Here is a 22,052-nt window from a genome sequence, read left to right as displayed (position 1 = left end):
GGAGACTTGTGGACCCTGTAGTAGTCCAAGCTCTTGGCTAGGCTGGAGAAGCAGCAGCTTTGGATGGAGTATCTCCATAGTCTTCTCTCTAGTCTCACTTAGCAGCCTGTGTAAAACCTGTATAAAAGGTGGAAATGCTGGACTTGGGAGTCAGCAGACCTGTAAAGCCCCTTTAATGGGAACTGTCTTAAGCAAATCAGTGTGATAAGCCTCTATTATCTCTACATTGGGGATATAATAATTGTCTTACCTGATTTCTAATGGGGGTGATGTTAAGAAATTAGAAGGTGATTTCCATCCAGTGGAACATTCCTCAACAATAAAAAGTGACACAAGGGAAATTCCTTGGCGGTCCAGTGGTTAGGACTCTGCACTCTCACTGCCGAAGGCCCAGGTTCAATCCCTGGTCGGGGGAACTAAAATCCCACAAGCCGCACAGGGCAGCAAAAAAAAAAGTGACAAATAACAACATGAATGAATGTCAAATTTATTATTTTGCATGAAAGAATCCAGATTTTAAAAAAGTACAAGAATAAAAAAAGAAGAGTACATACTCTATCAGTTCATTTATATACAATTCTAGTGACAGCAGATCAGTGGTTATCTGTGGATTAGAGTGAAGACAAAGATGATTCCAAAGGAAGAAAACTTTTGAGAGTGATGGAATTGGTCAGTATCTTGATTGTGGTAGTGGTGGTGATGATATTCAACATATCTGTCAAAACTCATCAACTTGTACTTTTTCTTTTTTTTTTTGGCTGCGTGGCTTGTGGGATCTTAGTTCCCCACCCAGGGATTGAACCCAGGCCCTCAGCAGTGAGAGCACAGAGTCCTAACCACTGGACTGCCAGGGAATTCCCTGTACATTTTAAACATGTGCAGTTTATAACATACCTAAATAAAGTTTTAAAACATGAAACAAAATTAGAAAGTGATTGTAAGCTGGAAAACATAAATAAAAGGATAATTCTCTATCCAAGTCAGTGATTGTACTTTAGAGTAAGAAATTTTCACAGTGGCTCTTAACCTTTCACATTTAATGTCATTCAGCAATAAATATCAATGGAGACTTACTTATTCTGCATTGGACATTATTTTAGTTTGTGGATATGCAAATATAGAAAAGCAAATCCTCACAAAGCTTATATGATGAAAAAGAAAATAATTATGTTGTACTGGAGTGTGAACAAGTTATTCTAGGATCACTGAAATAGGGCCTAAGTGCCCGGGTAAGTGAGGGGAGATTTTTGAGGAAACTGATTCTTGGAGAAAGATGAGTTTATCCAGAGGAAAAGAAGGCAGGATATGGCTAAAGGAGTAGGAAAAGCAAGAGGCAGACAAGCTATTTGTTTTCAGAAACCATGGATAGTTTGGTTTGGTTGTGTATAGAGCTATGGGAAACTGTGGTAGGAGATAAGAGACACAGGCTGATGAGGTTTAGAAGAGCTTTGTTGTGCTAAGAAATTGACAGTGTCTCTCTATGGGGACCAATGAATGAGAGCAGGAAAGTGACATGGTCAGCTAGCTATCTCTGGGTGAGAAAGCTCACCATGGAGGCTTGGAGACCAGGCAATGGAAATGAACTGAATTATGGCAGTAGAAATGGGGAGGGGGGAAGGGCAGAAGTGCTTTTAAAGACAAAATCAACAGGACTTGATTTTGATTCAAACACCAATAGGACCTGATGTCTGATGAGACGTGTATGGGAAGGAATGTAGGATGAATCCCAAATTTTCTGTTTAGGCACTTATTCATAAAAAAGAATACATGAGCAAAACATGTTTGGGAGCAACAGGAGGACTCTATCCAGTGGGGAGAGATGATGCATTTCTACCTGGGCATACACAATTTAAGATGCCTGTGAGGTGACTAGGTGAAGATGTCTTTTAGGTAGTACCTTGTTCTGACTGGAATTCGAGAGTGATTTCTGAGCTAGGAACGAATTGGCATGCAGGCAGTAACTGATTTTTATTTATTAGTTTGCTTAGGGAGAAAGAGAAATGAGAAGAGTAGAAAACGGAGCCAGCCATACATGATAAAGTCACAGAAGTCAAGTGAAGAGTGTAACAGAGAACACTCTAGATCTGCATTTTCATTCTCCTTATGGTTCCTCCTCTGTGTGTCTATTTTGCTCTCCTTTCTTTGGAGTCTCAGTTACTCAGATACAATGGGAATAATAATACAACCCATTTTGTAGGAAATTGTGAGGATTAAGTGAGATCACAAAGGTCATATATTGAGTGACCAGTTCATCATTAGTGCAAAGAAAATGTTTTCTTTTGAGATTATATGTGTTTGTATACAGAGAGGGGGGTGGGGAGGAGGAGAGAGAAAACAGAGCTAGATACCTAGGCACAGTTTTAAGCACTTTCACAAAAATTAATTCCTTTAATCCTCACAATCCAATAGCGTGAAAGCACGATGGGTAAAAGCCCAGAACTGAGCCAGACTGCCTCGTTTCAAATATCCCCATTTTACAACAGGTATTAAGTAGGTAGATAGTAGGTGCATCGCCAGGGGAGTAAGTGGCAGAGTTTGGATTAAAATCCAGGCTGACTCTGAGTAACTAGATGTGGCTCTAGTGTGTCCCTTCAGGCGGTTGAAAATCTTGGCTATTGGGCAGGGAGAGGTCTTGGATTACTTCTTCCATCACTATTTGAACTTTCCGTGATTGGTTTTAGTCCCTCCCTGGGAGTGGCCGATCTCTATAAAAGACAAATCTACTAATTCCCTACTTAGAATGTTTCAATCCTTTTAGTGTAACATTCAGTTTAATAGGTCTTTCAATGATCAAATTTACATTATTTCAAAGCTGCCTAATTCGTATTTCTTTCCGTATTTGTCCAAGATTTACTTCCGCAGGACTGAGTCTTTAATTTCAGTGTTCTCAGCCCTCAGCCAGCACTTCGCCTAGCACACAGTATGCAGTCAATAAATACTTGCTCAAAGTATGAATGAACTAAAGAACCGCGGAACAGAGACGCAGAGGGGATTCGGTCTGGGGAGTTCCAAAGTTCGGGAGGGGACACGGGGCGGGCAGTGCCTGTCACATGACAAGGCGGGGCAAATCCCATGTGCTCCACGGCGCCGGGCGAAGCCCCGCCCTCTGCGCCGGTCACGTGGGGGCGCCGGCTGCGCCTGCGGAGAAGCGGTGGCCGCCGAGCGGGATCCGTGCGGGGAGCCGGAAATGGTTGTGGACTACGTCTGTGCGGCTGCGTGGGGCTCGGCCGCGCGGACTGAAGGAGACTGAAGGTAAAGCCGCCATGTCCGGGCCCGACCCGGCCCCCCCACCCCCTCCCCCCGCATCCGCCGCCATCCGGGCCCGGACCGGCTACCCTGCGCCGCCGCCCCGGCGCCCTGGCCCCGTGGCCCAAGCCCGGGCCCCGGCCCGCCAGGGCCTGATCCCCGGCCCACGTGTGCCCGGCCTGGCCCGGCCTGGCTGCTGGGTGGGGGTGGGGGATCGCGGGGCCGGAATATGCGGTCCCCGTGGGCTGGGAGGGCGCCGGGTTCCCCGGCCGCTAAGTGCCACCTCGGTCCGACCCGAGGAGGCCCCGCGGGCGCAGGCACCGCGGCTCCCGGCCCGCCGCCCCCTCCCCCCTTTGCGGCCTGGCCGCCGGGAAGTGACACGTTGTTCTTTGGCACTGGCCGGCGCTGCGCAGGGAGGGCGCAGGGGAAGGAGGCGGCGGCGGCGGGCAGGGAGGAGCCCCCGGCCCCGCCCGCCCTCCGGGCCGACCCTCACTTGCTTCAAACCGGCTCCACTTCGGCCGCCGCCCGCCTGGCCTTTTACGGCCCGACTGCCGCCCTTCCTGGCCTCCACTCCTGGGCAGCGGCAGGCCTCGTCTCTGGCCCCGCGCGGGTGCCCCCGCGGTCACCCGCGGCAGGCGTGCCTCGTGTGCCCCCGGGCCAGGCCCCGAACCCGGTGTCCCCGGGTGGGGGGTGGGGACACCACGGCCGAAGCTGCTAGCTCCGTTTGTGATCCGGGAGCCTGGTGCCAGCGAGACCTGGAATTTCCGGTCTGGTTGGTCTTGGGCCCCGCGGAGCCAGGTTGATACCCCTCACCTCCCAACCCCAGGCCCTCGGATGCCCAGAACCTGTAGGCCGCACCGTGGATTTATTCTTAACCGAGGGGGTGAGTGAGGGGCTGTTTCAGCAGGCCAGGGGGGTGGTTGGAGGCGGTGTGGGTTTGACAGGGTGTTGGTGGGGACGTAAGCTGGGTCTTTAATGCTCCTTCACCCGCTTGGCGCCTCCGGGGCTCGCTGCGGGCCCCAGCCCTTGCTTCAGCCCTTCCCCCACTCCATTTGCCTTCAGCTTGGGTCCCTTCCCCTTTCTGAGCTCCTCTCTTTCCCAACAGGTGCTGGGGGGACCCTGATGTGGCACCAAATGAAATGAACAAAGCTCCACAGCCCACAGGCCCCCCACCTGCCCCATCCCCTGGACTCCCACAGGTAATTAGGGAGGAATTAGCAGTGACTGGGGTGCAGGTTGGGGAGACCAGGCAGCCGGGTCAGGAACAGGTTCCAGCCTCTAGATTTTCCCACCCCTTTCTGTGTCAGGGCAAAGTGCAGCTTCCTGCTGCCAAATTGACACACGGCCCCTGGGCTGTTCCCAGGGGCTGTCATGGGGAGGGTATATGTGGACTGTTGAGGCTCTTGCCACAGATCTGCCCCCTTCACCAGCTTGAGTTTCTGCCCCACCTGGGTTTCCCCTCTTGCTGAAATCTGGTCTCCCCCCTTCAGCCAGCGTTTCCCCCGGGGCAGACAGCACCGGTGGTGTTCAGTACGCCTCAAGCGACACAAATGAACACGCCTTCTCAGCCCCGCCAGGTGAGGGGCTGTGGGGAGGGGAGTAGGGGGCATGGGTGGGAGCCACGTAAAGCTTAGGCCAGTTTGGGCCTAGGATGGAAACTACGGAGGCCCTGTACCTGCCCCAGTTTCCTGACAGTTGCTATGTGTTCTTTCATGGGGCTCTGCACTTTGCACTGTTGATTACTTACGGTGGCTGGCCCCTCGGTTAGTATGTAGTCGGTGGGGATGGCATTACTAGGGGTCCTGGTGCCTTAAGAATTGGGGGCAGTGTTGGGCCCTGCTGCCAACTCTTTGGGCCCTGCTTTCCTATTTCCTCCTTTTACTGGGAGGTTGCCATTGCTCCATTCCCCATCCCTTCTTTCTCTTTGGACTGTGGGAAAATAAACACTCCAGCTGGTTCTTGCCTTTCTCTATTCCCTAAATTCTTCCTCATTAAGTGGGAGAGGATTCTTGTCCTGCGTCCTTCATATTTTCCTTCATCTTTTCCCCTCACCTTGGGGATAATTCTCTTCTTTCCTGTCCCCATGTGCTCTCAGGGAGGATTCAGGTCTCTGCAGGTAATACCCCTTTGCTAATCCTGGACTCTCTCCTGGTCTCACCATTACCCTCCACCCTAGTCAGGGGCTAGAGACAGGGACTGGGGTTCCTCAGGGTGGGGACTTGTTTGCTGTCCAGGTCCTCATTCTGAGGCTGACCAATGCATGTTAGGGGCTAAATCTTGCATAGCGCGTATCTGGGAACTGGGAGACTTGCATGTTAGCGGTTAGCTCCTCAGTACCTTAGGGTGGAGCAGTGCATGCTGGGGAGTATGTTGCTGAAAAAGGCTTTACTTAGGCATGATGCATCTGGGTGTTAGGAAGCCTCTGCTGAAGGATAGACTGGAGGAGGTGACATGAGTATGCATGGCAAGGAGGGAGTAAATACGCAGAGTGCAAAGTGTGTATCTGAGTTTGGAGGGCACATTGTGAGTACAAGAGGCCACTTAAACATCAGTTGGTCAGGTGAATCTTGGAAGTGTTGGTCCCCATGCTCCAAAGCCCCTGGCACTTCTGTCCAGACTAGAGGCATAGTAGAATGGCCATTTTGCTGTCCACTTCCTTCCCTTCCCAGTGCCAACTGCCTTCCTCCCTCCTGACAGCACTTCTACCCTAGCCGGGCCCAGCCCCCGAGCAGTGCAGCCTCCCGAGTGCAGAGTGCAGCCCCCGCCCGCCCTGGCCCAGCTGCCCATGTCTACCCTGCTGGATCCCAAGTAATGATGATCCCTTCCCAGATCTCCTACCCAGCCTCCCAGGGGGCCTACTACATCCCTGGACAGGTGAGGCTGGAGGCTTGGGGGCTGGAGGCCACACAACCTTGTACCCCAACTCCCACTTTCCTTACCCTGACCCCCCAGTCCCATCTCTTCTCCAGAGGTGGGACTTTCTTCTGGTCATTGCCTAGAGTTGGCTTGTCCTGTCTTGCCTTATATTCTCTTTGTAGTCTGATACGGTATTCGTAGCTCCGTCAACTCCTCTCCCCTCCTTCTCCCCCTTCCCCTCCACCAGGGGCGTTCCACATATGTTGTCCCGACACAGCAGTATCCTGTGCAGCCGGGAGCCCCAAGCTTCTATCCGGGTGCAAGCCCTACAGAGTTTGGGACCTACGGTAAGCAGGGGAGGGAGTCAGGTGTGAGTGAGTCCCAGGGAGCATCTAAACTCACCTATTAATTGCTAAGACCCTTCCCAGGCTTGTTTCTTGGTCTAAAAATGACAGGGGTAGCAGGGATTGTTGCTTAATGTGTAACTGGTGTTGGGGGGTGGTGCGGAGAGGATTTTATACTGTTGCTGAGAGTTGGAGTCCTCCCCATGTCAAGGAATACAGTTCAAGCACTAGTTTGAAGGCCTATTAGTAAATATTCCCTGTGACACTCGTTCCATGGTTGGGGGGAGCCCATGTAACATGGATCTGAGAGGTTTCTGTAGCTGTTTTTCATTTATATTCTAGGAAAGGATTAGTCTGTTCTTTATGGCAGTGGTTTCCAAAATTTTTTGACCATCAGGAAAAATTTTGAGTATGTACTTTTAATGTATGTTTTTGTTTGTTATACGTATGCATAATTTAGACAAATAGCACTTAATGTTGCTTGTCAGAAACAAACAAGTGGAGGTTATGGATGATATTAAAGAATGTATCCCATTTTGGAGACCATTGCTTTAAGGAATTTTTCTCATCCTGGGCCTGGTTCATAATGTTACTTTTTGTTTCCTTGCCCCTTAGCAAAGGGCTGGAGACTGGAATTGGACTCAGGTTGAATGGAACAGGGTTGGCAAATCTGTTTTTATCATTCCCAGCCAAAGACCTGATTCTGTTTCAGGTTAAGTAGTTGCTGCTCTCTCAGAGTATGTGTGTGTGTTTTGCTGGGGGTGGGGTGCATACGTGTTACCTTACGGGGTAGAAGAGGAGCAGACGTAGTCCTGGTAGCTGGTGTGTGGTGGGGAAGAAGTGCCTGCCTACAAGGGGTGTGTGTGTCAGTGTTAGGAATTCTTGTAAACGCAGTTCAGACTGGTTCCCCAGCTTTGATAGACACCTCATTCCCTTGGGGAGGAGGGTGGGGCAGGGCGAGGGGCCAGCTGTGGGTGATGAGAGGTTCTCTAGGGGGTGGGAGGTGTTCAAGCAGGCATTTGTATGTGGTTGGGCTCTGACCCTGCCACTGTTCTTCCTTTCCGTGTCCCTCCCGCCCCCCAAGCTGGCGCCTACTACCCAGCCCAGGGTGTGCAGCAATTTCCCACTGGTGTGGCTCCCCCGCCGGTTTTGATGAACCAGCCACCCCAGATTGCTCCCAAGAGGGAGCGGAAGACGGTGAGTAGCAGCGGGGGGCTCTAGGATATCTGGGAAAGGGAGAATCAAGGTCAGGCACATTGTGGGTCAGGGAGCAGGAAATTGAGGGAGATCTTCAGCTGAGAGTAGGCAGAGAATGGGGACCTGTGAACTGCTTAGGTTCTTTGTAAGGTGCTAAGATTTCCGTGTAGAAGAAGCTTACTGGAAGATTGGAGTGTCTGGTGGGGAAATTCCTTAGAGACCTGGGTCCTGGGTCCGTAACATCTAAGTTTGGCTTTGGGTTTCTGGTGGCTTGCCTTGGAAATGGTTTGCTTTCTGTGGCCCCACCCCCCCAGTCCTGGAAGCTCTTGAGGCCTCCGCCTCTGCTCGGTCCTCAAGCCCTGGGCGTGGTGCCCAGAATAGGGTGCCAGGGCTGGGGAAGCCGCTGAGTCACCCTCGCTCCACCCACTGGATCTGGTCTCTGCCCCCAGAGATCAAGCAGACTAGCCACAAGTGAGCCGGATGGGTGCTAGATGGGGGTCCTGGGCCCCAGGGCATGCAGCCACTTCTTGGGGACTTCTGGCTGGGCAGGGATGAGGGAGGGAGGGGCATTGTGATGTACGTGGCTGCTGTGAGGTCAAGGGTGTCTTAGGGGTAGCGGCCAAGAGGAGACTATAAGAGCAGCTGGATGGGTTGACAGTAGAACTCATGGAGTTTCTGGCACCCACCTGCCTGCTTCTCAGTGAGGGGTGGGGAGTCCTAGGAGTGGGGCAGGGTGGAGAGGTGGGTTCCTCCTGCTTCCCACTCATCCTGTAGCTTTTTTTTCCCCCAGATCCGAATTCGAGACCCAAACCAAGGAGGGAAGGATATCACGGAGGAGATCATGTCTGGGGCCCGCACTGCCTCCACACCCACCCCTCCCCAGGTACTGTTCTTTGAGTGATGCCTTGGCTGGGATGGCTGTTCTGCCCTGGACTCCTAGGTCCCTGGATCTTTTTCTTCAACTAAGGGATTTATTTCCCTGCTTTCCTGGATTTCTAGGCGGCTAAAGTAGAAATGGCTCTAGTAAAGAAGGGTTGTGGGACTCTTCAGGGCAAACTTGGTAACCCTTTGTGTCCTGCAGACGGGAGGTGGTCTGGAGCCTCAGGCTAATGGGGAGACACCCCAGGTTGCTGTTGTTGTCCGGCCAGGTAAGTGAGCAGGTGGGGCAGAGCCTTTATGGGGAAAAGGAGTGTGAACATTTAAAAAACCAAGGAAGTGGAGTGACTTGAATTGGGTGCCAGAGAAAGCAGTGTGATTGGTTCATCCTGTTTTCCTTTCAGAGAAGAACTAGGTGTCAGGTAGTCAGATTTTAGGGTAGATTGGATTTTGAGTGAGAATGGAAAAGACCTAGGTGGGAGAAGACTGGTGTGTGTGTAGGGGGCTGTTAGGTTGGGAATGCTTGGCTGGGAGGAGGAAGAGCAGTAGCAGTGAAGGACTTGCCTCTAATTACTCGTTCTTACTATGGTGCAGATGACCGGTCGCAGGGAGCAATCATTGGGGAGCGGCCAGGGCTGCCTGGCCCAGAGCACAGCCCTTCAGAATCCCAGCCTTCATCACCTTCTCCGACCCCATCACCACCCCCAGTCTTGGAACCGGGGTCTGAGCCTAATCTCACAGTCCTCCCTATTCCTGGGGACACTATGACAACGAGGATGATACAAACATCTGTAGAAGAATCAACCCCCATGCCCCCTGAAACTGGGGAGCCATATTGCCTCTCTCCAGAACCCACTCCCCTCGCTGAACCCATACTGGAAGTAGAAGTGACACTTAGCAAACCAGTTCCAGAATCTGAGTTCTCTTCCAGTCCTCTCCAGGTTCCCACCCCCCTGGCATCTCACAAGGTGGAAATTCTTCCTGAGCCTAATGGCACAGTCCTATCTGAGAATTTGGAACCAGAGTTGGAGTCGAGCCCGGAGCTTGCCCCTCTCCCTCCCCCGGCTTGTCCCTTTGAATCCCCCATGCCCATTGCTCCAACTGCCCAACCTGAGGAGCTGCTCAACGGAGCCCCCTCGCCACCAGCTGTGGACTTAAGCCCCGTCAGTGAACCAGAGGAGCAGGCCAAGGAGGCTACAGCATCGGTGGCTCCCCCCAACATCCTTTCTGCCACTCCAGCTGTGGCTCCTCCAGCTGCTTCCCCTGCTCAGGAGGAGGACATGGAGGAAGAGGAAGAAGAGGAAGAGGAAGGAGAAGCTGAGGGTGAGAAGGGAGGAGAGGAACCGCTCCCCCTAGAGAGCACCCCTGTCCCAGCCCACCTGTCCCAGAATTTGGAGGTGGCATCAGCCACCCAAGGTAAGGTGTGGCTGGATGGTAGAGGTGGGGCACGCTGGGTGTGGTTCTTTTTCTTCATTGATGACTTCTTGTGCCATTGTGTCTGGGTCATAGAAGCCCTGTAATGGAAGGGTTAGATTCCATCTAACCTAAGGGTTGGATTAAGGAATTCTAAGTCAAGAGAGGGTGTGATGAGAAAAGGGAATATTGTACAGTGGCTGCTTTTTATTTTTCTGAGGGGTTGGGGGTACTCCTTAAGTTATTCTCACTCCTCCCCCCCAAATAGTGGCAGTATCTGTGCCAAAGAGGAGACGGAAAATTAAGGAGCTCAATAAGAAGGAGGCTGTAGGAGACCTTCTAGATGCCTTCAAGGAGGTAAGGGATCAGAAAGCGGAGGGAGAAGGGCAAAGTTTGGGTATGGAACAGCGGTCACATTGCAACCAAAACGGAATGTCCAATGGTTACAGGTGAACCCAGGAGTACCAGAGGTAGAAAATCAGCCTCCTGTAGGCAACAATCCCAGCCCAGAGCCTGAGGGCAGCAGTGTGCCCCCGCGACCTGAGGAAGCAGACGAGACCTGGGACTCAAAGGAAGACAAGATTCAAAATGCTGAGAACATCCAGCCGGGGGAACAGAAGTATGAATATAAGTCAGGTATGCAGAAGGAAGGGTTGAGAAGGGTTGAGTATGCTTACCAGGGCCCCAGGAGAAAGCAGTGTGATTGGTTCATCCTGTTTTCCTCGCAGATCAGTGGAAGCCTCTAAACCTTGAGGAGAAAAAGCGTTATGACCGTGAGTTCCTGCTTGGCTTTCAGTTCATCTTTGCCAGTATGCAGAAGCCAGAGGGATTGCCCCATATCAGTGATGTGGTGTTGGATAAGGTTGGTGGGCTTAAGGGAGAGGGTAAGTTTGGGCAGGTTGGCTGGCTGGGGAGGAGCCAGAGGTCTTGAAAGAGTGGTCAGTAGCTAGCCCTAGCCTGTTTCTCATACCTTCCCTGTCCTTTTCGCAGGCCAATAAAACACCATTGCGGCCACTGGATCCCGCCAGACTTCCAGGCATAAATTGTGGCCCAGACTTCACTCCGTCCTTTGCCAACCTTGGCCGACCAGCCCTTAGCAGCCGTGGGCCCCCGAGGGGTGGGCCAGGTGGGGAGCTGCCCCGAGGGCCGGTGAGTGGGACTGGCAAGGGGAGTTGGGGGTGTTGGCTTCCTGTATCTCATTTGAGGGGGTGGGGAGAAGTCTGCCCTGGAGATGTGTGGTAGTGGTAGTAGGTCGTGCTGACTAGTTCTGTGGCTTCTCTTGTCCCCGCTCCTTGCTTAGCAGGCTGGTCTGGGACCCCGGCGATCTCAGCAGGGCCCCCGAAAGGAACCACGCAAGATCATTGCCACGGTGTCAATGACTGAAGATATAAAGCTGAACAAAGCAGAGAAGGCCTGGAAACCCAGTAGCAAGCGGACAGTGACTGATAAGGACCGAGGGGAGGAGGACACTGATGGCAGCAAAACCCAGGTACCTGGAAGTCGTGGTTTGGTCTCCATTCCTTCTTTGCAAGGTCTGCCCTCTGAGCCAGCCTTGCCCTCTTTGCCTCTGTCCATTCTCATCACTGGTAACTACTTTGTCCATCCCTCCCAGCAGCCCCTGTTCTTCTGAAAACCTCACTGGACTCTGCTTTCTCTGTCTCCTCTCCTCTCCAGGACCTGTTCCGCAGGGTGCGCTCCATCCTGAATAAGCTGACACCCCAGATGTTCCAGCAGCTTATGAAGCAGGTGACGCAGCTAGCCATCGACACCGAGGAACGCCTCAAAGGGGTCATTGACCTCATCTTCGAGAAGGCCATTTCAGAACCCAACTTCTCCGTGGCCTATGCCAACATGTGCCGCTGCCTCATGGCGGTTAGTTTCCACTGTTTTATAAACCTCGTGGTTTAGCTTCCCACTTCTCTTCCTAAGACTCTGAGTCCAGCTTCTTGGTTCTCTATCCTGTGCTGTTGGTGGCAGAGCCAGGGCCAGAGGTCTTCCTGGGTCAGGTAGTTGAAGACTTTTGGAGGGTTTTCCCTGCCCTGGACTAGTCTGAATGTGGCGTTCTCTTTGACATACAGCTGAAAGTGCCCACTACAGAAAAGCCAACAGTGACTGTGAACTTCAGAAAACTGTTGTTAAATCGATGTCAGAAAGAGTTTGAAAAAGACAAAGATGATGATGAGGTTTTTGAGAAGAAGCAAAAAGAGATGGATGAAGCTGCCACGGTGAGAGAAACTCCATTCCCATTTCCACTGCTCACCCAGATGCTACTCAGCTGCAGAAGTGGGGGTGGGGATATTGGTGTTTTGGGGGTTTCTCTGCCTTAGGACGTGAGTGCTTGCTGCTAGGTTTAGGAATCTAGATAGTGGAAGAGAGAACAGTTTTAGCTTAGTGGCTGGCTGTCTTTTTGATGTGGTCCCTGTCCCATGACCGGCAGGCAGAGGAACGGGGACGCCTGAAGGAAGAGCTGGAAGAGGCTCGAGACATAGCCCGGCGGCGCTCTTTAGGGAATATCAAGTTTATCGGGGAGTTGTTCAAGCTGAAGATGTTAACAGAGGCGATCATGCACGACTGTGTGGTTAAACTACTTAAGAACCATGATGAAGAGTCCCTCGAATGCCTTTGCCGTCTGCTCACCACCATTGGCAAAGACCTGGACTTTGAAAAGGCCAAGGTAGGGGCTCCTGGGGTATGGGAGAGGACAGGCTGAAGCGCGTGGGGTCTGCGGTCCACTGGCAGACACCCTTTCCAGCTGTTGTGTCTGAGTGGCACTGTGTGCCACTGAGTTACAGTGGCGGAGCTGAAGGCCTGAGGAGGGGCATGGCCTGTAGTTGGAGGTGAAGTTTTAGAAGTTCCTGAACTTGATCCCTTTGCTTCTTGTTAGCCCCGGATGGATCAGTATTTCAACCAGATGGAAAAAATCATTAAGGAAAAGAAGACTTCATCCCGAATCCGCTTTATGCTGCAAGATGTGCTGGATCTGCGACGGGTGTGTGTCCCCTTTCCCACTGTTTGCTGCCTCTGACCCCACAGTCCCAGTTCCTGACACTTTTGTCTGGCCCTGTCTGATGTAATTACCTTGTGACTGGCCTGTCGCCACAGAGCAATTGGGTGCCGCGTCGAGGGGACCAGGGTCCCAAGACGATTGACCAAATCCACAAGGAAGCTGAGATGGAGGAGCATCGGGAGCACATAAAAGTGCAGCAGTTAATGGCCAAGGGCGGCGACAAGCGTCGGGGTGGTCCTCCAGGCCCACCCATCAGTAAGTTTGAGGCTGGGACTGAGGAGGGACAGTGTGAGGGGTTGTGCTTTCCACTGATGACTTCTTGTTAGTGCCACGTGTCTGGGCCACTGAGACCCCATGATGGAACTGAGGATCTGAGGAAGGGAGGCTGGGGGCAGCCCTCGGGAGCGGGGTTCTTGGGACTTACCCATCATTCCAGTATGCTTTCCTTTTTGTCCCAGGCCGTGGCCTTCCACTTGTGGATGATGGTGGCTGGAACACAGTGCCCATCAGCAAGGGCAGCCGCCCTATTGACACCTCACGACTCACTAAGATCACGAAGGTAGGGGTGTGTGTGTTGGAAGGGCTGATGTCAGTGATGGGAGGATAAAGAGGGGTCAGATGGGCCTTAAGCACAGGTTTGGATCTTAATCCCCTCACTAGTCTGAGGTTGGGAAGGTGACAGCTCAGTTTTCCCCCTTAGACTAGCTGGTTAGATTGCTAGAGAGGGACTTCCAGCTCTAGGGGATGCATTCACATTGGTCTGGACCACTGGTCAGCACCCTGACACGCACACCAAAGCCAGCCATTCCCTCCTTCTCTGCAGCCCACAAGCCAAGAATGAGAGTTTTCTACATTGTCTAGTGGTTGAAAAGAATCAAAAAGTGAACGATACTTTGTGTTAAGGAATTACATAAAGTTTAAATTTCAGTGTGCATAGTTTTTTTTTTTTTTTTTTTTTTGGCGGTACGCGAGCCTCTTACTGTTGTGGCCTCTCCCGTTGCGGAGGCGCAGGCTCAGGGGCCATGACTCACGGGCCCAGCCGCTCCGTGGCATGTGGGATCTTCCCAGACCAAGGCACGAACCCGTGTCCCCTGCATCGGCAGGCAGACTCTCAACCACTGCGCCACCAGGGAAGCCCTCAGTGTGCATAGTTTTATTGGAACATAACCACACTCATCACTTTTAAGTATTGTCTGTGACTGCTCTTGTGCTATAGCGGCAGAGTTGAGTAGTTCAAACTGCCTGGTCTGTAGTGAATATTTACTGTCTGGCCCTTTACAGGGAAAGTTTTCCTGTAACCAGGGGCCCCTTACGGCTGTGTGTGGTGAGAGCTGGCGGGGGCTTTGGCTGGATCAGACCCGTGACTCTCACTCCCTTTCCTTCCTCAGCCTGGCTCCATTGATTCTAACAACCAGCTGTTTGCACCTGGAGGGCGATTGAGCTGGGGCAAGGGTAGCAGTGGAGGCTCAGGAGCCAAGCCCTCCGATGCAGGTATGGAGGCCACTGTAAAGAGCTGGGTGGTTAGGAATCAGCTCTCCTGAGGGCAGCGTCTTCTCTGTACCGGGGGCTTTCATTACAGAGTGGTTAGTTAGGTAATACAGGCAGTGTGTACTTGGCACTAGGGACTGAACTACTCTAGTGTCAGGACTAGGACCAAGTGTCCTAAATTGGCGAGTAGGAGATAAGATGTACAGAAATATGTTTTAATCTGGGTTTTCTCCCTCCCCAGCATCAGAAGCTGCTCGTCCAGCTACTAGTACTTTGAATCGCTTCTCAGCCCTTCAACAAGCAGTACCTACAGAAAGCACAGATAACAGACGTGTGGTACAGAGGTGGGGTTTTCTCGGTGTCTTTGTTTTCACACTGGGAGTACTGATTGGGTTTTGACTGCTGCCATAGGAATCCTTAACACCTGTAATGCTCAGAGCTCCCGGCTGAGATTGGGGCATATACCTGATGACAAGAACAAGGCCTGACAGTTGCTCAGCATGTTGGATAGTTAAACAGGAGTGCATGTGGGCAGTACAGGTGAGAGACGATGTGCCTGTCTTTCTTCCAGGAGTAGCTTGAGCCGGGAACGAGGTGAGAAAGCTGGGGACCGGGGAGACCGCCTAGAGCGGAGTGAACGGGGAGGTGACCGTGGTGACCGGCTTGATCGCGCACGGACACCTGCCACCAAGCGGAGCTTCAGCAAGGAAGTGGAGGAGCGGAGTAGAGAGCGGCCCTCTCAGCCTGAGGGACTGCGCAAGGCAGCTAGCCTCACGGAGGATCGGGACCGCGGGCGGGATGCTGGTAAGGGGCTGGGGGGTGGGGAAGGGAAGGGTGTGGGCTGGTTTGGGACTAGCTAGTACCCAGACAGTGTCTTCAGGGCTCCAGACCCTGCTTGCTAGGAAGACTGGAATTGAAGAATCTCTGATCTGTTTTTCTATGCTCAGTGAAGCGAGAAGCCGCCCTGCCCCCTGTGAGTCCTCCGAAGGCTGCACTCTCTGAAGAGGAGCTGGAGAAGAAATCCAGGGCCATCATTGAGGAATACCTCCATCTCAATGACATGAAGGTAAGCAGTGGGAGTGGTCTGAGTGACAGCAGGGTGGGCGGGAAGGGGCCTGTGCCGACAGGCATGGGTGTAGGGTCTGGGCCAGACAGTGACTGGTCTCTCTTCTGTGCGCTGCGCCCCTGCAGGAGGCGGTTCAGTGTGTGCAGGAGCTGGCCTCGCCCTCGCTGCTCTTCATCTTTGTGCGGCACGGCATCGAATCCACACTGGAGCGCAGCGCCATTGCCCGTGAGCACATGGGGCGACTGCTGCACCAGCTGCTCTGTGCCGGGCACCTCTCCACTGCTCAGTACTACCAAGGGTATGACTTGGTGGGCCTCCCACTTTTACATACCCACAAATTTCCCTCCTTTGTAGGACCCGTGGAACCTTAGATATGAATGTAGGCTCCTTAGCCATCTTGGTCAACATAACTTTTGGCAGGGTTGGGGGTGAGCCATCTAAGGAGAAGACGACGGCCTTAGTTTGAGATAATTGCCCCATGTTTAGGAAGTTGCTGAAGTGCTCCACGTTGATCCTTTAGGCGCGCCTTTGTTGCCCCAGCAGGAGGGTAGTGCAGCTTGTCTCTCCTAGCTGACTTTGAATTCTCTTTGCAGGCTCTATGAAATCCTGGAATTGGCTGAAGACATGGAAATTGACATCCCTCATGTGTGGCTCTACCTAGCAGAACTGGTAACGCCCATTCTGCATGAAGGTGGGGTGCCCATGGGGGAGCTGTTCAGGTTAGTCCCCTTTGGTGGAATTCAGGGGAGGTAAAAACAGGAAGAAGAGGGGAGAGGGAGGGGAGGTGTGGCAACTTAGACCCCCGGCTTTAGGGAGGGATGGGATAGTGTGTTGAGAGGGTGTGGAAGGCTATCAACACTGGATTTTTCTCTTGTAGGGAGATTACAAAACCTCTGAGACCCCTGGGCAAAGCTGCTTCCCTGTTGCTGGAGATCCTGGGGCTCCTATGCAAAAGCATGGTGAGTGAGAGAGCCTTTCAGAGGTAGTGTGTTGAGAACTTCTCTTCCCACCATGTGGTTTTGGGTGCTGGCAGTGACCCTGAAGCCTCATGGTCCTTTGGTGGGATGGTAGTGCTGTGTGGGTACCTGGGAGAGGAAATGTCGAGGCTGGCACTCTCCCTCAGACCAGTGCCTGTTGTAGGTTCTGGCCAAGGCTGGAGGAGAATGAGAATCTAAGGCCCTAGGCCCTTGATTGATTCACTCATTCATTCAACTAGCATCTTTTAGAACATTTACTGTATACTAGGTACTGGGAACACAGCAGTGAATAAAAACACAGTTAGGAAACAAGTTGGAAAAGAAACAAACGACAGCTTAATGAAAACAACAGTGTGAAGTAAAGTGTGAAATAAAATAGCTGAAATGGAGTGCCTTAGGTACTGTGAAGTTGCAAAAGGGTGTCTATTTGGTAACGTTCACGACAGAAACCGCTTTGTTAAAATTAATTTTGATTAGCAAGGAGAAGGGTGAAATGATGGGAAAGGCAAGTTGGGTGTGGTACTTAGTAGTGGTGAGATGTTGGGAAGTGCAGTTTTTTAAAAGAGTTCAGCTGTCTGGAACTTAGAGGAGTAAGTCTTTGAATCGAGAGGAATTGTTCTTTCAGTAGCATATTACTTGTTTTAGGTAGAAATATGTACCAGGATAGTTTCTGAGAAATTTAAAATAATAATTTAAAAGAAAAAGCATATGGGACTATTTATGTATTTCATTGACTCTAAGGTGCCATAGATTCTACAACATCTTATCTATGCACTGCTGAGAAAGAAAAGACATGGTCATATTTTTAAAATGTGGTAATATGCCAGCTGTGAGACAACTCTGTTTTAGTGGTGTTAAAATGGGCGTTTTTAAAATCCATGAAGTACAGTAATTTTGTCAAGGGTTGATGGCGTCATCCTGAATATCTGTTATTGTAAAACAGTGATGGCTTCAGAATCTCTTGCCCTTTACAGAAAATGAACTCAAACTGCCGTTTACATGAAGATTTCTGATTTGTGTTGGGTTGGGGGTGGGGACTTAACATCTGCTTCTAAAATTTTCTGGACTTGGGAACCAAATAAACATACTTGTTAGATGTTTTTCGCTTCCATAAGCATTTGTTACTTGCAATAATGAAAAACTAAGCTATTTTAGAAAAAAATGTAGATGAGTGTGGAAGGCTAGGATGAGATATTTGGATTTGGTTGTTTACATTTTGTGGTTCAGTAATTCTTTGAGAATCCTGTGACAGCTAATTGACATTTTCCTAGAGGTCTCAGGCCATCCCCCAGGTTTCATAGCATGGTGGTGGGTGAGTTCTTGTGACTTGGGGTGGTTATTTGACTGACGTTTGTGCCCGTTACTAGACCGTAGGCGTACTGTTCCCATTCAGTACCTCTGTATCATCCTGAGCTGCTAGCAGGCACCTAGTGGGCTTTCAGTAGGCATTTGTTGGATGACATTTGTGGAGCTGTTAGCTTCTTGGAGAGAAAGAGAGTTGCTAAGTTGGTCTTATGTTTTCCAGGGTCCCAAGAAGGTGGGGACGCTGTGGCGAGAGGCTGGACTCAGCTGGAAGGAATTTTTACCTGAAGGCCAGGATGTCGGTGCCTTTGTCACTGCGCAGGTTTGCAGCTGGACTTAAGTTAGCTCTAGGAGTTGGGGTCAGCCAGTCCTTTCCTCTTCCCTCATCTCACATGACACACTTACCTCCCAACTGTGGGCCTTTTTCCTTGCAGAAGGTGGAGTATACCTTGGGAGAGGAGTCAGAAGCCCCTGGCCAGAGGTTGCTGTCCTCTGAGGAGCTGAGCAAGCAGCTGGAGAAGCTGCTAAAGGAGGGCAGCACTAACCAGCGGGTGTTTGACTGGATAGAGGTATATTTCTCCTGGATATTGGGGAAGAGAGATAAAGGAGAAGGTAGTGCAAGTGAGGGCAGCAAGAATGGAGCCTTCCAGGCATAATTCAGAACTTATGGGCCATTTGTCTTTCTTCTGCACAGGCCAACGTGAATGAGCAGCAGGTAGCATCCAACACATTAGTTCGAGCTCTCATGACAACGGTCTGCTATTCTGCAATTATCTGTAAGAGGAGCCAGGGAGTTGGTGGGGCAAGGGTGGGCCCAACAGATATGGAGGGAGGGAGGTTTTGGTCTTTGTCTCCAGTTCTGAACCAGGCTGAGGGTGCATTATTCCACTTATCCCTGTCTTCCTCCCTGTAGCTGAGACTCCTCTCCGAGTGGATGTTGCGGTGCTGAAAGCGCGAGCGAAACTGCTACAGAAGTACCTATGTGACGAGCAGAAGGAGCTGCAGGCGCTCTACGCCCTCCAGGCCCTTGTAGTGACCTTAGAACAGCCCCCCAGTAAGAGCCAGGCCACAGGGATGGGGTGGGCTGGAGGAACTACCAGATAGTAGGGGCAGTTGTGGAAAGGGTCTCAATCCAGGAGAAGTGGGTGGTCACTGGAGAGCAAAATATCCTGATGGTTGAGTCCTTTCCCCTGCAACAAACATTCGTTTGTTTCCTTACCTACAAGTGCAAGACTCGGCCTTGAAGGTTAATTGACTACCTGTTTTGTGCCTAGCCAACTGTTAGATGCCAGGAGTGCAGAGGTGATAAATGGTAACGTTTCCCAAGTATCCTGTGCTCCCTCTGCCTGGTACAGGGCTGAGCTGCTTTTCTTTGCCTCAGTTAATCCTCACAACTATTGTTTAGGGTAGATGGTGTTCCCCCCTTTTCCATATTGGGAGACTGAGGCTTAGGTTAACATGCTTGAGGTTAATGCATTTAGCAAACAGGTATGTGCCAGGACATTGGGATATTAGCAGTGATTAAGTCAAGCATAGTTCCCATGTTGGCATGGAGTCAAGATGAATGTTGGAAAATGGATCCTGCAAGGGTACTCTGGGAGAATTTACCTAGTCAAAGAATGAGTGGGAATTGACACATGGGAGCTAAATGCCAAGTGGGAGGGGGAGACTTGACAAGAAGGAACTGTGTGTTAAGGGAAGCTCTGAGGTAGAAAACATGATGCAAGGTAAAAACTGTTGAAGGAATACCAGTGTGGGTGGGAGAGCACAGCAACCAGTTGTATGTGAGGCAAGTTGGGTGGAGAGGTGGATGTGGCCAGGTCATGCAGGGCTGTGTAAGCCATGGGATGAGTTTTGGGCTTTAACCTAAGGATAGGAAAGGGCCTTTATGGGATTTTAAGCAAGGATTTTAAACATTCTTTTTAGTTTTTAGATCATCCTGGCCATTAGTGGGAAGAGTGTTTTGGAGTGGGGTGAATGTGAATGTGGCTGGATCAGCAGATCAGGGGTGTGTTGGTAGTGACTCAGCCTCACTGGTGGCAGTGGAGATGGGAGAGGAGTGGGCAGATTCAAGACACACACTGGCCTGGGGGGCGGGTGGTGAGAGATTGGAAGACATATATGACTCCCAGGATAGTTTCAGCAGGTGAGGTGTTAGTGGGGAGTGCCATTCACTGGGCGGTAGGGAACACTGGGTCAAGTTGAATTTGGTCATGTTGAGTTTATGGTCCTGGTCGGGGTGATCAGAGATGTCAGTCAGGTAGACAGCTGGGTATCTGATTTCATTTGGAGAGGAAGAGGTGAGGGCTGGAGGCCCATCTCTTGAACTGCTGGCACAGGGCAACACATGTGCAAGTCACAAGAGGGTATAGGATTGCCCAAGGGATACAGCCTTGAGGAGGTAGAGGTTCCACAGGTAGGGACCAAAGGAGGATAGGACCCTATGAACAAAGGACAGAGTGATTTTAGGAGAGGGAAGTGGTCAGTAATGCTAGATGCGCCCGGATTCCATAGGAGCAGATCTGAAAATTAGGGCCTCTGGAGTGTGAAAACATAGAGGCCACCCTGGCAGAAACAGTATTTGGTACAGCAGGGGGCAGGATCTGGATTGGAAAGGACAGAGTAATACCTGAATCAGGAGGAAAAGAAAACAGCAAGTGTAGACAAAAATCTTTGAATTCAAGTAATCTCTTGTCAAAAGACAGATCTTTTTGGCTGTAAAGAGATAGCAGTTGTAAAGGAGCCCTTTTGTGTTTAGATGGGAGAAACTTGGGCTTGAAAATACAGGGCAGAGTGGATAATTGATTGTATAGGGTCCCCGGGATGGGTGTGCATGGGATTTGGAGAACAAGCTTGGGATAAATAATCTGTTGCTGCCATTGCTGTGGGATGGGGGTGGGAGGCTGTCCGTAGGCAGCGGTTGTGGATCTGAGGGTGTGCATGTAGGTTTCTGAGTTTTGGCCAAGTGACTCACTCTTGCACATCAGTCTCTTAGATCATGAGATAAGCATCCTGTCAGAGACATAGTTACTCTGGAATGGCCAGACACACAAATGTCAGCACGGTGGGTCAGGGCCTTGTCTCAGCAGTGGAGCTTAGGGGAGGGATCCCTGGGAGGGGGGATGGAGTGGTTGTGGGCAGCATGCCTGTAACTGCTGTCCTGCCTGCTTGCAGACCTGCTTCGGATGTTCTTTGATGCGCTGTACGATGAGGACGTGGTGAAGGAGGACGCCTTCTATAGTTGGGAGAGTAGCAAGGACCCCGCTGAACAGCAGGGCAAGGGTGTGGCCCTTAAATCTGTCACAGCTTTCTTCAAGTGGCTTCGTGAGGCCGAGGAGGAGGAGTCTGACCACAACTGAGGGTGGGTGGGGCCGGGGACTTGGAGCCCCATGGACACTCGGATGGCCAAGCCAGCCGCCCGGACTGCAAGGGGGGTGGCAGCAGCGGCAGCGGCAGTGGCAGTGGGTGCCTGTAGTGCGATGTCTGAGTTAATAAAGTGGCTGAAGAGGCAGGATGGCTTGGGGCTGCTTGGGGCTCCCCTCCAGGATGCTGCCAGGTGTCCCTCTCCTCCCCCTGGGGCACAGAGATATATATAAAGTCTTGAAATTTGGTGTGTCTTGGGGGGGGGGGGCACCACTGCCTGCCCCTGGTCCTTTTTTATTTTCTGAAAAATCACTCTTGGGACTGCCGTCCTCGCTGCTGGGGGCATACGCCCCAGCCCCTGCACCACCCCTGCTGCTGCCTGGGCAGGGGGAAGGGGGGGCACGGTGCCTGTAATTATTAAACATGAATTCAATTAAGCTCACTGCCTCTCTGCTTTATGGCCTGCTCCCTCTGGAGAAGGGGTCTGGGTAGGTGGGCAACCTCCTTTCCAGAGCTGGCACTGTAGCACTGTTCTCTGTAACTTGGCACCCCTCTTGCCTCTTCCCCTGTCCATGATCGGGAGGGCTAGGGAGTCTTTCCTGGAGGGTTGGCCCTCAAAGTGGACATGGTAAGGCTCACTGTTGATTAGGAGGGGAGAAGGGGGACACAGCTGTGGGTACTTCATAGAACACACTTGCCTGTCTCGGCTCCTACCAGAATGTGATGCAGACTCCTGTGTGTGAAGGCCCTGGGTTTCAGGCCGTCTATAGCTGAAACCTATGGTTTGAAGGTCTCATCTTGAGGAGAACCCTGGACACAATGAGGTTTTCTGTCCCCATGCAGTATGCCCGGTAGCACGGGCCCAGTGAGTCTTTGTCCGTGCCCCGTCCCTTCGGTTCCCACCCCTCCGGCCTTCA

General features: G+C 51.6%; 1 protein-coding gene and 2 non-coding genes across 6 annotated transcripts; all 3 read left to right on the top strand.

Annotated features, from left to right (window-relative positions):
• The first annotated feature begins 3,129 nt into the window (after positions 1 to 3,129).
• EIF4G1 (eukaryotic translation initiation factor 4 gamma 1) lies at positions 3,130 to 21,572 on the top strand. Of its 4 annotated transcripts, none has more exons than XM_060011019.1 (33): positions 3,130 to 3,252; positions 4,073 to 4,129; positions 4,352 to 4,445; positions 4,737 to 4,823; positions 5,944 to 6,120; positions 6,350 to 6,449; positions 7,531 to 7,643; positions 8,434 to 8,526; positions 8,725 to 8,791; positions 9,114 to 9,935; positions 10,201 to 10,289; positions 10,382 to 10,568; positions 10,661 to 10,794; positions 10,923 to 11,081; positions 11,236 to 11,421; positions 11,607 to 11,804; positions 12,011 to 12,157; positions 12,370 to 12,606; positions 12,817 to 12,921; positions 13,035 to 13,194; positions 13,398 to 13,498; positions 14,328 to 14,430; positions 14,669 to 14,771; positions 14,999 to 15,231; positions 15,375 to 15,493; positions 15,619 to 15,791; positions 16,087 to 16,212; positions 16,371 to 16,452; positions 17,996 to 18,094; positions 18,207 to 18,341; positions 18,467 to 18,548; positions 18,686 to 18,826; positions 20,947 to 21,572. In XM_060011019.1, exons 3-33 carry the CDS (start codon positions 4,386 to 4,388, stop codon positions 21,129 to 21,131), a joined length of 4,803 nt encoding a protein of 1,600 aa, XP_059867002.1. In that variant the 5' UTR covers positions 3,130 to 3,252; positions 4,073 to 4,129; positions 4,352 to 4,385; the 3' UTR covers positions 21,132 to 21,572. The 4 variants fall into 4 exon arrangements, with proteins under 4 accessions (XP_059867002.1, XP_059867000.1, XP_059867003.1 ...); XM_060011017.1 differs by having other exon boundaries at positions 11,233 to 11,421; XM_060011020.1 differs by lacking the exon at positions 4,737 to 4,823 and having other exon boundaries at positions 11,233 to 11,421.
• LOC132425166 (small nucleolar RNA SNORD66) lies at positions 9,988 to 10,045 on the top strand. The gene has a single exon (XR_009519364.1). It is a non-coding gene; the product is annotated as a small nucleolar RNA SNORD66 (small nucleolar RNA).
• LOC132425165 (small nucleolar RNA SNORD66) lies at positions 13,243 to 13,318 on the top strand. The gene has a single exon (XR_009519363.1). It is a non-coding gene; the product is annotated as a small nucleolar RNA SNORD66 (small nucleolar RNA).
• Positions 21,573 to 22,052: the final 480 nt, after the last annotated feature.

Source organism: Delphinus delphis, chromosome 4 (assembly GCF_949987515.2).
Source record: "Delphinus delphis chromosome 4, mDelDel1.2, whole genome shotgun sequence".
Taxonomy (NCBI): Eukaryota; Metazoa; Chordata; class Mammalia; order Artiodactyla; family Delphinidae; genus Delphinus; species Delphinus delphis.
Note: the sequence above shows the minus strand (reverse complement) of the source record. Positions and strands in the feature narration are given on the sequence as shown.

What these genes read in the sequence shown, in the direction of transcription:
- EIF4G1 (XM_060011017.1), top strand. Translation starts at nt 4,386, where the DNA reads ATGAACAAAGCTCCACAGCCCACAGGCCCCCCACCTGCCCCATCCCCT. An exon ending in GGTGGCATCAGCCACCCAAG is followed by an intron (nt 9,936 to 10,200) that starts GTAAGGTGTGGC and finishes CCCCCCAAATAG; the next exon opens with TGGCAGTATCTGTGCCAAAG. An exon ending in ATGTGCTGGATCTGCGACGG is followed by an intron (nt 12,922 to 13,034) that starts GTGTGTGTCCCC and finishes CTGTCGCCACAG; the next exon opens with AGCAATTGGGTGCCGCGTCG.